This window comes from Microcaecilia unicolor, chromosome 11 (assembly GCF_901765095.1).
Source record: "Microcaecilia unicolor chromosome 11, aMicUni1.1, whole genome shotgun sequence".
Classification (NCBI taxonomy): Eukaryota; Metazoa; Chordata; class Amphibia; order Gymnophiona; family Siphonopidae; genus Microcaecilia; species Microcaecilia unicolor.
The window spans coordinates 62,312,610-62,324,655 of NC_044041.1; the positions used below are offsets into that span (position 1 = coordinate 62,312,610).

At 48.2% G+C, this 12,046-nt stretch overlaps 1 protein-coding gene across 7 annotated transcripts in view; it reads right to left on the bottom strand.

Annotated features, from left to right (window-relative positions):
* Nucleotides 1-12,046, bottom strand: part of LOC115479594 (saxiphilin-like) — a 93,844-nt gene that overhangs the window by 12,242 nt on the left and 69,556 nt on the right. For all 7 annotated transcript variants that reach the window (XM_030217597.1, XM_030217594.1, XM_030217593.1 and 4 more), the window contains 4 exons: nucleotides 7,943-8,125; nucleotides 7,220-7,373; nucleotides 1,485-1,567; nucleotides 299-483 (listed from right to left, as the gene is read on the bottom strand). In XM_030217597.1, coding sequence (XP_030073457.1) covers nucleotides 299-483; nucleotides 1,485-1,567; nucleotides 7,220-7,373; nucleotides 7,943-8,125 — 605 coding nt within the window. The remainder of the gene's footprint in view (nucleotides 1-298; nucleotides 484-1,484; nucleotides 1,568-7,219; nucleotides 7,374-7,942; nucleotides 8,126-12,046) is intronic.

A 12,046-nucleotide genomic window follows, 5' to 3' on the forward strand; every position in this document is an offset into this window, starting at 1 on the left:
GCAAGGGGACAATTTTATTAATGTTTTTGAAAATGGGACGCATATACAAAAAAGGTGCAAAAGCCCACAATGCCAGTGTTTTTGTGCAATTTGGGCCATTTTACCCATTTTGGTTCATGCCTAGCCCCCCTCATCTGTGAAACACTGCAGTTTACTACATTGCCCTCTAGTACCTGGGGTAATGGGGGTGCAAATAGATTTCCCCCAAATTACAAGGAGCATTAGTGGGAGAAGTGGGATTTGAACCCTGGCTTCCCTAGTTCTCACTCTGCTGCTCACACCACTGTGCTGTGCTCACCTGAGACTTAACAAGGAAGTCATGGATCCTTGAGGTGATGACTGGCCTTGTCATGACCACGTTGGAAGGAATGGGCCCTAAGTTACAGTTCAGCCAGTCTGTGACTGGGGCACGACTTCCATCTGGACAAAGAAGCTCAAAATCAGAGTCACTGTACCCCGTTGCCCAGCCCAACCTCTCCAGGTCTACAAAAGAGAAAGAATGTGCACCAGTGAATTCCTACTTGGAAATAATAAAGCACACTGTAACCAGAAAGCCCTACAGGGAACCATTAGAGCAAGCTGTGATGGGGATGCCCAATGGGAAACCATTAGACCAGGCAGCGACACGAAAACCCTGTGGGAAACCATTAGACCGGGCAGTGACACGGACGCTCTGTGGGAATCCCTCAGAGCAGGTGGTGACGAGGAAGCCTTGTGGGGAACTGTTAAAGTAGGTGGTGATGGGGAAGCCTTGCAGAGAAACCATTAGAGAGCAAGCAATGATGGCGAAGCCCTGTGGGGAAACCATTAGAGCAGACAGTGATGGGGAAGCCCTACAGGGAATCCATTACAGCAGGCAGTGACGGGGAAGATCTGTGGAAAACCTTCAGAGCAGGCGGTGATGGGGAAGCCCTGCGGGGAACCATTAGAGCAAGCAGTGACGGAGAAGGTCTGCAGGGGGAACCATTAGAGCAGCCAGTGATGGGGAAGTCCTGTGGGAAACCCTCAGAGCAGGTGATGATGAGGAAGCCCTGTCACAGGCAGTGACAGGGAAGCCCTGCAGAGAAACCATTAGAGCAGATGGAGACAGGGAAGCCCAACGGGGAAGCCATTCTGGCCCAAAAACAGTTTCTGCAAAACTCAGCTTTCACTAATCTGAGTAATTTTTTACCCTCTCCTGCTAGTGATCTGGGTGACAGCATAAATGGATTTTTTTATGTGAAACAGGTGCTGCTGTAACAGTGAAAGCATGTTTCATCCCATCAGAAAATGTTTTGATGAAAGGAGGGAACAGAGACCACACCAGCATTCTGTACATTCAGCGTATGGTGCAGAGAGATAACAGCAAACACAGTGAGGCCATCAGCATGTGCAGCTGCCCAGAAAAATTCTCAAGAAATTAGCTATCTAATCTACAGCCACCAAAATAAATCAACTGAAGAGCAACCATGTTGAGAAAGAGCAGAACAGGATGGATTCCATACTTTTGATGTTATGCAGAAGGGAATAGTGTTCCATAAAGGCCACATCACCCAAGCTCTTTCCATCAGGATCTCCAACCAGACACCTGCAAAAGAAAAGGAACCAGTAAATATCGAGGCCAGATCCACAGTCCAAGGAGACAAGTAATTTACAAGAGATCATAGTAGACTTCTAAATGATGGCAGATAAAGACCTATAGGGGTTCATTTTCAAAGCACTTAGACTTGCATGGGATAAACATAAAGGAATCCTGTTCGGAAGGAAAGGATCCTCAGAAGCTTAGCCGAGATTGGGTGGCGGAACCAGTGGTGGGAGGCAGGGCTGGTGGTTAGTAGGTGGGGCTAGTGCTGGGCAGACTTCTACGGTCTGTGCCCTGAAAATGACAGATACAAATCAAGGTAAGGTATACACAAAAAGTAGCACATATGAGTTTATCTTGTTGGGCTGACTGGATGGACAATGCAGGTCTTTTTCTGCCGTCGTCTACTATGTTACTATCGGGCTTATTTTCGAAAGTGATCGCCGGCCATTTCTCAACATAAATCGGGAGATAGCTGGCGATCTCTCAAAAGCGGCAAAATTGGTATAATTGAAAGCTGCTTTTTTGACAGCATCGCAGCTTTCCCGTCGCCGCCTCGCCGGCAAAAGTTCAAAGGGGCGTGTCGCCGGCGAAGCAAAGGCGGGACATGGACGGGCATGGGCGTGGCTATCACATGGCCAGCTTTCGCGGATAATGGAAAAAAAAGCGGCATTAAGCAGTATTTTGCCGGGTTTACTTGGTGCTTTTATTTTCACGACCAAGCCTCAAAAAGGTGCCCCAACTGACCAGATGACCACTGGAGGGAATGGGGGATGACCTCCCCGTAGTCCCCCAGTGGTCACCAACCCCCTCCCACATGAAAAAAATAAAGCACTTTTTTTGCCAGCCTCTATGCCAGCCTCAAATGTCATACCCAGGTCCCTGACAGCAGTATGCAAGTCCCTGGAGCAGTTTTTAATGGGTGCAGTGCACTTCAGGCAGGCAGACCCAGGTCCATGCCCCCCCCCCCCACCTGTTACACTTGTGGTGCTAAGTGTTGAGCCATCCAAACCCCCCAACACCCACTGTACCCACATGTAAGTGCCCCCCTTCAGCCATAAGGGCTATGGTAATGGAGTAGAGGTGTGGGAAGTGGGTTTTGGGGGGGGGGGGGATTTGGGTGTCTCAACACCCAAGGTAAGGGAGCTATGCACATGGGAGCTTTTTTTGTATTTTTTAAACATTTTTAGAAGTGCCCCCTAGGGTGCCCTGGCATGTGAGGGGGACAAATGCTGGCTCCTCCCACGACCAAATGCCTTGGATTTCGCCGGGTTTGAGATCGCCGGCATTTTTTTCCATTATCGCTGAAAAACAAAACCGGCCATCTGAAACCCGGCGAACTCTGGCATTTGGCCGGGCTAAACCGTATTATTGAAAAAAAAGATGGCCGGCCATCTTTTTCGATAATACGGTTCCGGCCAGCTGTTGCGCCGCTGCCAAAATAGATCGCCGGCAAGAAATGGCAGCAGCTGCTAGGGCAGGAGTCAGTGGGGATTGCTCCTGTCTCCACCACCGAGAATTCCAAAGGAGATGGGAGCAAGGTCAGTCTTCAAGTTTTGAGTTTTAAGGTGTGTGGTTTCAATGGCAGGGGGTTTATTTTAACATTTATGTTTTGAATAGGGAATGGGTCTGAGGATTGGGCCACCAGACTACCAGGGCTTGAGGTTTCTTCACAGGAGGGTCCATCAGTCCTTTTTTGTACCATAGAAGCACCAAGTCTGGGCTGGGAAATAAGGGGTTGAGCTATTAGGTTACCAAGGATCAAAGGCTCCTTATGGGAGGGATGGGCCCTTTAATTTTAAACTGCTGCTGTCACTGCTGCATAAAAGGGTCCCCCCCCCCCCCCAAAGGATATTACATGTGTTGTGACAGCTGGGAGCAAGAAAAGTTCCTAGTCATTGTTTAATGCAAAATAAATAATCCTTACAAAATTCACATATGGAGGCAGAGAAGCCAGAAGCTCATTTACATTCCATTGATAAATTCCACAAACGTATTAAGCCATGAACATTTCTGCAGGCAAGGAGTTCGGGACTTAGATCTACCTAATTTAAAGTTTCTCTTCCTTTGTGCTTAATTGAGGAGCCTAAAAAATGGGCATTAATTGGGTGCAGGGTGAGGTTGAGGGAAGGAAGTTAGACACCTAACACTCATTTCAAGCTCTAAGGAGGTCTTTTACTAAAGCTTAACTCAAATTATCTGCAGCATGGCCCATGGGAATAAAATGGGCCCTGCTGCAGATAACTCGAGCTAAGCTTTAGTAAAAGACCCCCTAAGTGTCCAACTTAGCTGGCACTTCAAAAGCTGACATAGGTTTGTCCAGCCAGCACACAAGAAATCTCTCTCCTACCTGCCCAAAACACATTCAGGTTGCAGAGTTGAAAGCCCCTCATCCCACCCTGAGCTCATATCCCCCAATTTTATCCAATCAGAACTGCAAAGACACAGGCTTACCTCTCCCTGTTCCCAGACTTGAAAAGTCTGTCTAATGAACTGGTGACCAACAAAAATGCTGATCGTCTGCAATAGAGCTCAAATTTCCCTTTTAAGAATCTGTCTTTCTTTACAATAGGATTGTAGCATGATATGAGTTATTGATTTTGCTGGATCAGATACCAATATAAAAATACAGCTTTAAAGACTTATTGGGACAGAATCAGATAAACTGGTCTGGCTTTCATTTCACATTCCCCTTCCCCCTGGAAAACTACTGTCAAGCTAGCTGGGTGTATATACCTAAGTCCATCAACACATTTCCAAACAACAAAAATCTGAAGATGGACAGTAAACACAGAAACTCTCAGACAAGGACTCAAACTGAAAAACCAATCTAGCTATCTAATCTGACAAAAGAAGCCCCTCAGACAGACTCTGGTAATCCTGTCAGATGCCTTATGGATATGTATCTGCCACAGATGTCCAGAGAGGAAGTCTTATGATGTCATTAAACATGGGACCAGTTACCATGCCCCATCTCAAAACTAGATGAACCCAGTTTTCAGCTATTCCTGAGTTTTAATTGGATCAAGTACACCCCTCCTGACTTCAGCCTAGGGCAGTGATGGGCAACCTTTTGAGCTTGGTGTGTCAAAATTTGCCAAAAAAACGAGCATAACTCGGGTGGTGTGTCACTTCGAGAAAAAAACCATAATTTTGCGATATTTATAGTTTAAATAACAAAAATGTATAATTGTAATATATAACTGTATTTAATAAACCAAAACCTATTTATTTAACTTACCTGCTTAGTGACTTCTTTGTTCATCTGTCAGTCGGTTTCTTTTGTTGGTCTTGATATTATTTAACTTGTGTGGGGTGCCGTGAACTAAGATAAGTGAGGGGGAGGGGGAATTCTTTAACTAATCTGCCTATTAGTGACTTTTTTGTTGCTGAATTTCATTGGCTAAATCTTCAATTGAAGGTTGGTATTTTGTACACTTCAAGCCCAAGCAAGCACTACTAACTTCATCTTTCAATCTGTTTCTTTTGTTGGTTTTGATATTATTTAACGCTGAGAATAAGGTTTCACAAAACTACGTAGAGGGAAAAATTGTGAGTAAAGCCATTGCTATATTTTTCAGGGTGCTAAAAGTGTCTGGTAATCAGATCCAGGCACTCCAAATTTCCTGGTAACTCAGATATTCTCTTAATAATTGCATCTTTATTCTGCATATCGTGAAATAGAACTGGTGCACATCTTAGGAGAGTTTCTTTAATAAATTCTCCCTCACTGAGTGCTTTTCCATGCTGAGCTATGGAGTGAGCAATGCTCAAACTTGCAGATGTTAAATTTGTAGAACCTTTTACAAATTTAAGGATGGACTTAGATTGGCTCTTATAAAAGTGTAGCTGCCTGGAAATGTATTCCTTCCTTTCATCCTCACTTTTTTTCAAGAGCTGGGAATGATTAGTTTCAAAATGTCTATTTATATTCCAAGTTCTGCTTACTACCGTTTCAGTACATAGAACGCAAAATGATCTGCCATTTTTTTCTATAATGCCATACATCTCGGTCCATGTCTCTTGAAAGGGTCGGCTACTGCTACTACCACTTCCTTTACTTAACCTTGTTTTTTTATTTTTTGGGTTCTCCATCAGGGGGGCAGTGACAGAAGATAGAATTATAGATAGCCTGTTAGCCCTGCAGGCAATTAGGGGTTAACTAGCCTAACTGACCACCTTATGTAAATTAAGATGGCTGCCGCTATTTCTAATGGCGGGAAACGGCACCCATAGCACATGCCCTCGCCTCTCCCAGCCTCCCCCTCACGTATCTCAGCAATGATGGTCAATTAGAAATCCACGACACCCCAGAACAGTAGATTGGATGATGGTTGCTGTGGTTATGTGGTAATGGCGATCACAGGGCCCCCAGAGATGCGTCCCCCACGGCATTCCGCTGCTCTCTGCTCCGCCAGCCGGAAGTGAGGTCAAAGATCCCCTAACGGCCGTGCAGGAGCCGGGGCAGAGGGAGCAGCAGGGAGGGAACAAGCGGAGGACTCGGAGGGAGCCAATAGGAGCGCACACGGCACCCCCCCAGCGGGTACACATGCACCGGGGGGGGGGGGGGATTTCGCCGGGGGGGGGGGGGGGGGGTCGCGCTGCACCTGGGGGGGGGACGCATCGGCGATCCGCCCCGGGGAACGCCGCTGCTTCTCTGTATGCGGCCACATGCGGCCGCGTGTCACCGAAAATGGCTAAGCGTGTCAGTACTGACACGCGTGTCATAGGTTCGCCATCATGGGCCTAGGGTCTAGCAAGAAAATATAAAATGCCCAGCTCTTTTGGGATCTGTCTCTCTTTGGATCTGCCTCCTGCTTCTCTCTGCTGGACTTCACACACACCCTGACAAGAATTCTCCAGGCAACAACCACAACTTTACAACGAAATACTTCTTCAGCAGAGAGAATTTCCTTCATCACTCCAACCAGCTACCAGACTCTATCAAAGTGAGTTACTATATCCAGCATAATTTATAATTCAGACTTGTTAACTTGAAAGCACATTTCCACTTGTGATAAGATTCTTAAAAACTGCCTCTCGCTTGTAACATTATTACATTACCTGTATTGTAAATAAACCTTTTTTAAAGTTAAATATATGGTCTTTTATGTTCTGAGCACATGTCCTTAAACCTTACAGTGCAGGTTAATGTAATTCCACAAATCTAATATTTAATTACCCCTTTTTCTTACATATGCTTATCTTATTACCTTATAGGTAATTGGTGAATAGAATCAAAATATATATTATTATTCTTACAGGATGATGTTATATGTTGTTTTGCAGTTACTAAGCAAGAGCCTGTGACTTGCGCCTGGTCATTCTGGGCACCTGATCTGGCAGAGCTGTGAAACTTGTGGGTCTGCTTATCAATGCCTTTATGCACAATGTTGTATACATTTCAAACAATTCTTAAATGGCTATTTATTACTTATTAAACATGTTATATGTACAATCTATTTTCTAATTGTAACTTTATGCCTGTATAATGCTTTTCTATTGTTTACCTATTGTATTTTGACAAATTTAACAATAAAATTTCATAGGAATTAAAGAAGAACCTGTCACACTGTGACAAGTTTCTTTAGAACGTACAAGCCAGAAACTAATCATTCAGGTCTCCTTATGTTGTAAACGGAATCTTACTGGACTTACCGAAGGGCACCCAGATTTCCATAGTAGCGCTCATCATGGTTGGCAACACAACGGCTGTTGTCTTTCCCGGCAGTCTCCTCTTTCCCCAGGCACACCTTGCACAGATTCCCTTCTGCTCCAGGCATGCATCCTTTCCAGAAGTAATGCTGATAGACTCCAGGGCAGAAAAAAAAAAACTGACATGATTTTCACTGACCAAACAAGAGAAGGAAAGTTGCAGTCAGGTAGTGCCAGCCTTACCCAGGAAACTGGAAGGTATCTTACCCAGGTAAAAGAAAAAAATAAGACCACAGCGATCTTATTAACGATAAAGGGAAGACAGCCTATGGCCACCATTGTGTGCATTATACATGGAATATAACCTGTGGAAACAGTTCCAGGAGAAAGAGAAAGGAACCCATGCCAACCTTCCTCCGAGCCACAGAAAGAAGCTTGTGCCAACCTTCCCTGAACAAAAGATAAGAAGCCTATGCCAAAGTTCCCTGACAGAGGAAAGAGCCTGCGCTAGGCTGGAAGGGAGTCGTAAAAGGAGTCTGTTTCTTCAGGTCAGATAGGGAACCTGTGCCAGCCTTCTTGGACTAAAGATAAGGAATCCACTTCAGCTTAAACTGGGTATAGGGATGAAAGCTTTTGCCAGCTTTATCCAGGCAAAACAGGAGCCTTTACCAGCAATGATGGGCTTGTGAAGCAGGAATAGAGAATGGTAATGCAGTGTGTCCTTACCTGAATTTATATCACAGCTGGAGTTGTCAATTCCCAGATCCCCTAGAACATGCTTAGACAACAGAAGCCACCCTGCAGGGCTGTAAAGATGACTGTGGCAGGAGCGACGCCCTCCAAGGTTATGAATATTCACATGCTTGGCTAGCTTTTTGGTCACAGCCACAGAATACACAGGTGGAAGCCCTGCACAAAGAACAAGCCATGAAACAGAAAAGCGAATGCTACATACCTGTAGAAGGTATTCTCCGAGGACAGCAGGCTGATTGTTCTCACTGATGGGTGACGTCCTCGGCAGCCCCTCCAATCGGAATCTTCCTAGCAAAGACCTTTGCTAGCTCTCGCGCGCCCGCGCGCACCGCGCATGCGCGGCCGTCTTCCCGCCCGAAACCGGCTCGAGCCGGCCAGTCCAGTATGTAGCAAGACAATACATTTCAAGGGAAGACACAACTCCAAAGGGGAGGCGGGCGGGTTTGTGAGAACAATCAGCCTGCTGTCCTCGGAGAATACCTTCTACAGGTATGTAGCATTCGCTTTCTCCGAGGACAAGCAGGCTGCTTGTTCTCACTGATGGGGTATCCCTAGCCCCCAGGCTCACTCAAAACAACAACCATGGTCAATTGGGCCTCGCAACGGCGAGGACATAACTGAGATTGACCTAAAAAATTTACCAACTAACTGAGAGTGCAGCCTGGAACAGAACAAACAGGGCCCTCGGGGGGTGGAGTTGGATCCTAAAGCCCAAACAGGTTCTGAAGAACTGACTGCCCGAACCGACTGTCGCGTCGGGTATCCTGCTGCAGGCAGTAATGAGATGTGAATGTGTGGACAGATGACCACGTCGCAGCTTTGCAAATTTCTTCAATGGAGGCTGACTTCAAGTGGGCTACCGACGCAGCCATGGCTCTGACATTATGAGCCGTGACATGACCCTCAAGAGCCAGCCCCGCCTGGGCGTAAGTGAAGGAAATGCAATCTGCTAGCCAATTGGATATGGTGCGTTTCCCTACAGCCACTCCCCTCCTATTGGGGTCAAAAGAAACAAACAATTGGGCGGACTGTCTGTGGGGCTGTGTCCGCTCCAGGTAGAAGGCCAATGCTCTCTTGCAGTCCAATGTGTGCAGCTGACGTTCAGCAGGGCAGGAATGAGGACGGGGAAAGAATGTTGGCAAGACAATTGACTGGTTCAGATGGAACTCCGACACGACCTTTGGCAAGAACTTAGGGTGAGTGCGGAGGACTACTCTGTTATGATGAAATTTGGTGTAAGGGGCCTGGGCTACCAGGGCCTGAAGCTCACTGACTCTACGAGCTGAAGTAACTGCCACCAAGAAAATGACCTTCCAGGTCAAGTACTTCAGATGGCAGGAATTCAGTGGCTCAAAAGGAGGTTTCATCAGCTGGGTGAGAACGACATTGAGATCCCATGACACTGTAGGAGGCTTGACAGGGGGCTTTGACAAAAGCAAACCTCTCATGAAGCGAACAACTAAAGGCTGTCCTGAGATCGGCTTACCTTCCACATGGTAATGGTATGCACTGATTGCGCTAAGGTGAACTCTTACAGAGTTGGTCTTGAGACCAGACTCAGACAAGTGCAGAAGGTATTCAAGCAGGGTCTGTGTAGGACAAGAGCGAGGAGCTAGGGCCTTGCTGTCACACCAGACGACAAACCTCCTCCATAGAAAGAAGTAGCTCCTCTTAGTGGAATCTTTCCTGGAAGCAAGCAAGACGCGGGAGACACCCTCTGACAGACCCAAAGAGGCAAAGTCTACGCTCTCAACATCCAGGCCGTGAGAGCCAGGGACCGGAGGCTGGGATGCAGAAGAGCCCCTTCGTCCTGCGTGATGAGGGTCGGAAAACACTCCAATCTCCACGGTTCTTCGGAGGATAACTCCAGAAGAAGAGGGAACCAGATCTGACGCGGCCAAAAAGGAGCAATCAGAATCATGGTGCCTCGGTCTTGCTTGAGTTTCAACAAAGTCTTTCCCACCAGAGGAATGGGAGGATAAGCATACAGCAGGCCCTCCCCCCAATCCAGGAGGAAGGCATCCGATGCTAGTCTGCCGGGGGCCTGAAGCCTGGAACAGAACTGAGGGACTTTGTGGTTCACTCGAGATGCGAAGAGATCCACCAAGGGGGTGCCCCACGCTTGGAAGATCTGGCGCACCACTCTGGAGTTGAGCGACCAATCGTGAGGTTGCATAATCCGGCTCAGTCTGTCGGCCAGACTGTTGTTTACGCCTGCCAGATATGTGGCTTGGAGTACCATGCCGAGACGGCGAGCCCAAAGCCACATGCTGACGGCTTCCTGACACAGGGGGCGAGATCCGGTGCCCCCCTGCTTGTTGACATAGTACATGGCAACCTGGTTGTCTGTCTGAATTTGGATAATTTGATGGGACAGCCGATCTCTGAAAGCCTTCAGAGCGTTCCAGATCGCTCGCAACTCCAGGAGATTGATCTGTAGACCGCGTTCCTGGAGGGACCAGCTTCCTTGGGTGTGAAGCCCATCGACATGAGCTCCCCATCCCAGGAGAGACGCATCCGTTGTCAGCACTTTTTGTGGCTGAGGAATTTGGAAAGGACGTCCCAGAGTCAAATTGGACCAGATTGTCCACCAATACAGGGATTCGAGAAAACTCGTGGACAGGTGGATCACGTCTTCTAGACCCCCAGCAGCCTGATACCACTGGGAGGCTAGGGTCCATTGAGCAGATCTCATGTGAAGACGGGCCATGGGAGTCACATGAACTGTGGAGGCCATGTGGCCCAGCAATCTCAACATCTGCCGAGCTGTGATCTGCTGGGACGCTCGCACCCGCGAGACGAGGGACAACAAGTTGTTGGCTCGCGCCTCTGGGAGATAGGCACGAGCCGTCCGAGAATCCAGCAGAGCTCCTATGAATTCGAGTTTCTGCACTGGGAGAAGATGGGACTTTGGGTAATTTATCACAAACCCCAGTAGCTCCAGGAGGTGAATAGTCATCTGCATGGACTGCAGGGCTCCTGCCTCGGATGTGTTCTTCACCAGCCAATCGTCGAGATATGGGAACACGTGCACCCCCAGCCTGCGAAGCGCCGCTGCTACCACAGCTAGGCACTTTGTGAACACCCTGGGCGCAGAGGCGAGCCCAAAGGGTAGCACACAGTACTGGAAGTGGCGTGTGCCCAACTGAAATCGCAGATACTGTCTGTGAGCTGGCAGTATCGGGATGTGTGTGTAGGCATCCTTCAAGTCCAGAGAGCATAGCCAATCGTTTTGCTGAATCATGGGGAGAAGGGTGCCCAGGGAAAGCATCCTGAACTTTTCTTTTACGAGATATCTGTTCAGGGCCCTTAGGTCTAGGATGGGACGCATCCCCCCTGTTTTCTTTTCCACAAGGAAGTACCTGGAATAGAATGGCACGGGCTCGACCGCATTGGCGCTGAGAAGGGCGGAGAGTTCCTCTGCAAGTACCTGCTTGTGCTGGAAGCTGTAAGACTGAGCTCCCGGTGGACAATTTGGAGGTTTGGAGGCCAAATTGAGGGTGTATCCTTGCCGGACTATTTGCAGAACCCACTGATCGGAGGTTATGAGAGGCCACCTTTGGTGAAAAGCTTTCAACCTCCCTCCGACTGGCAGGTCGCCCGACACTGACACTTGGATGTCGGCTATGCTCTGCTGGAGCCAGTCAAAAGCTCGCCCCTTGCTTTTGCTGGGGAGCCGCGGGGCCTTGCTGAGGCGCACGCTGCTGACGAGAGCGAGCGCGCTGGGGCTTAGCCTGGGTCGCAGGCTGTCGGGAAGGAGGATTGTACCTACGCTTACCAGAAGTATAGGGAACAGTCTTCCTTCCCCCGAAAAATCGTCTACCTGTAGAGGTAGAAGCTGAAGGCTGCCGGCGGGAGAACTTGTCGAATGCGGTGTCCCGCTGGTGGAGAGACTCTACCACCTGCTCAACTTTTTCTCCAAAAATGTTGTCCGCACGGCAAGGCGAGTCCGCAATCCGCTGCTGGATTCTATTCTCCAGGTCGGCGGCACGCAGCCATGAGAGCCTGCGCATCACCACACCTTGAGCAGCGGCCCTGGACGCAACATCAAAAGTGTCATAAACTCCTCTGGCCAGG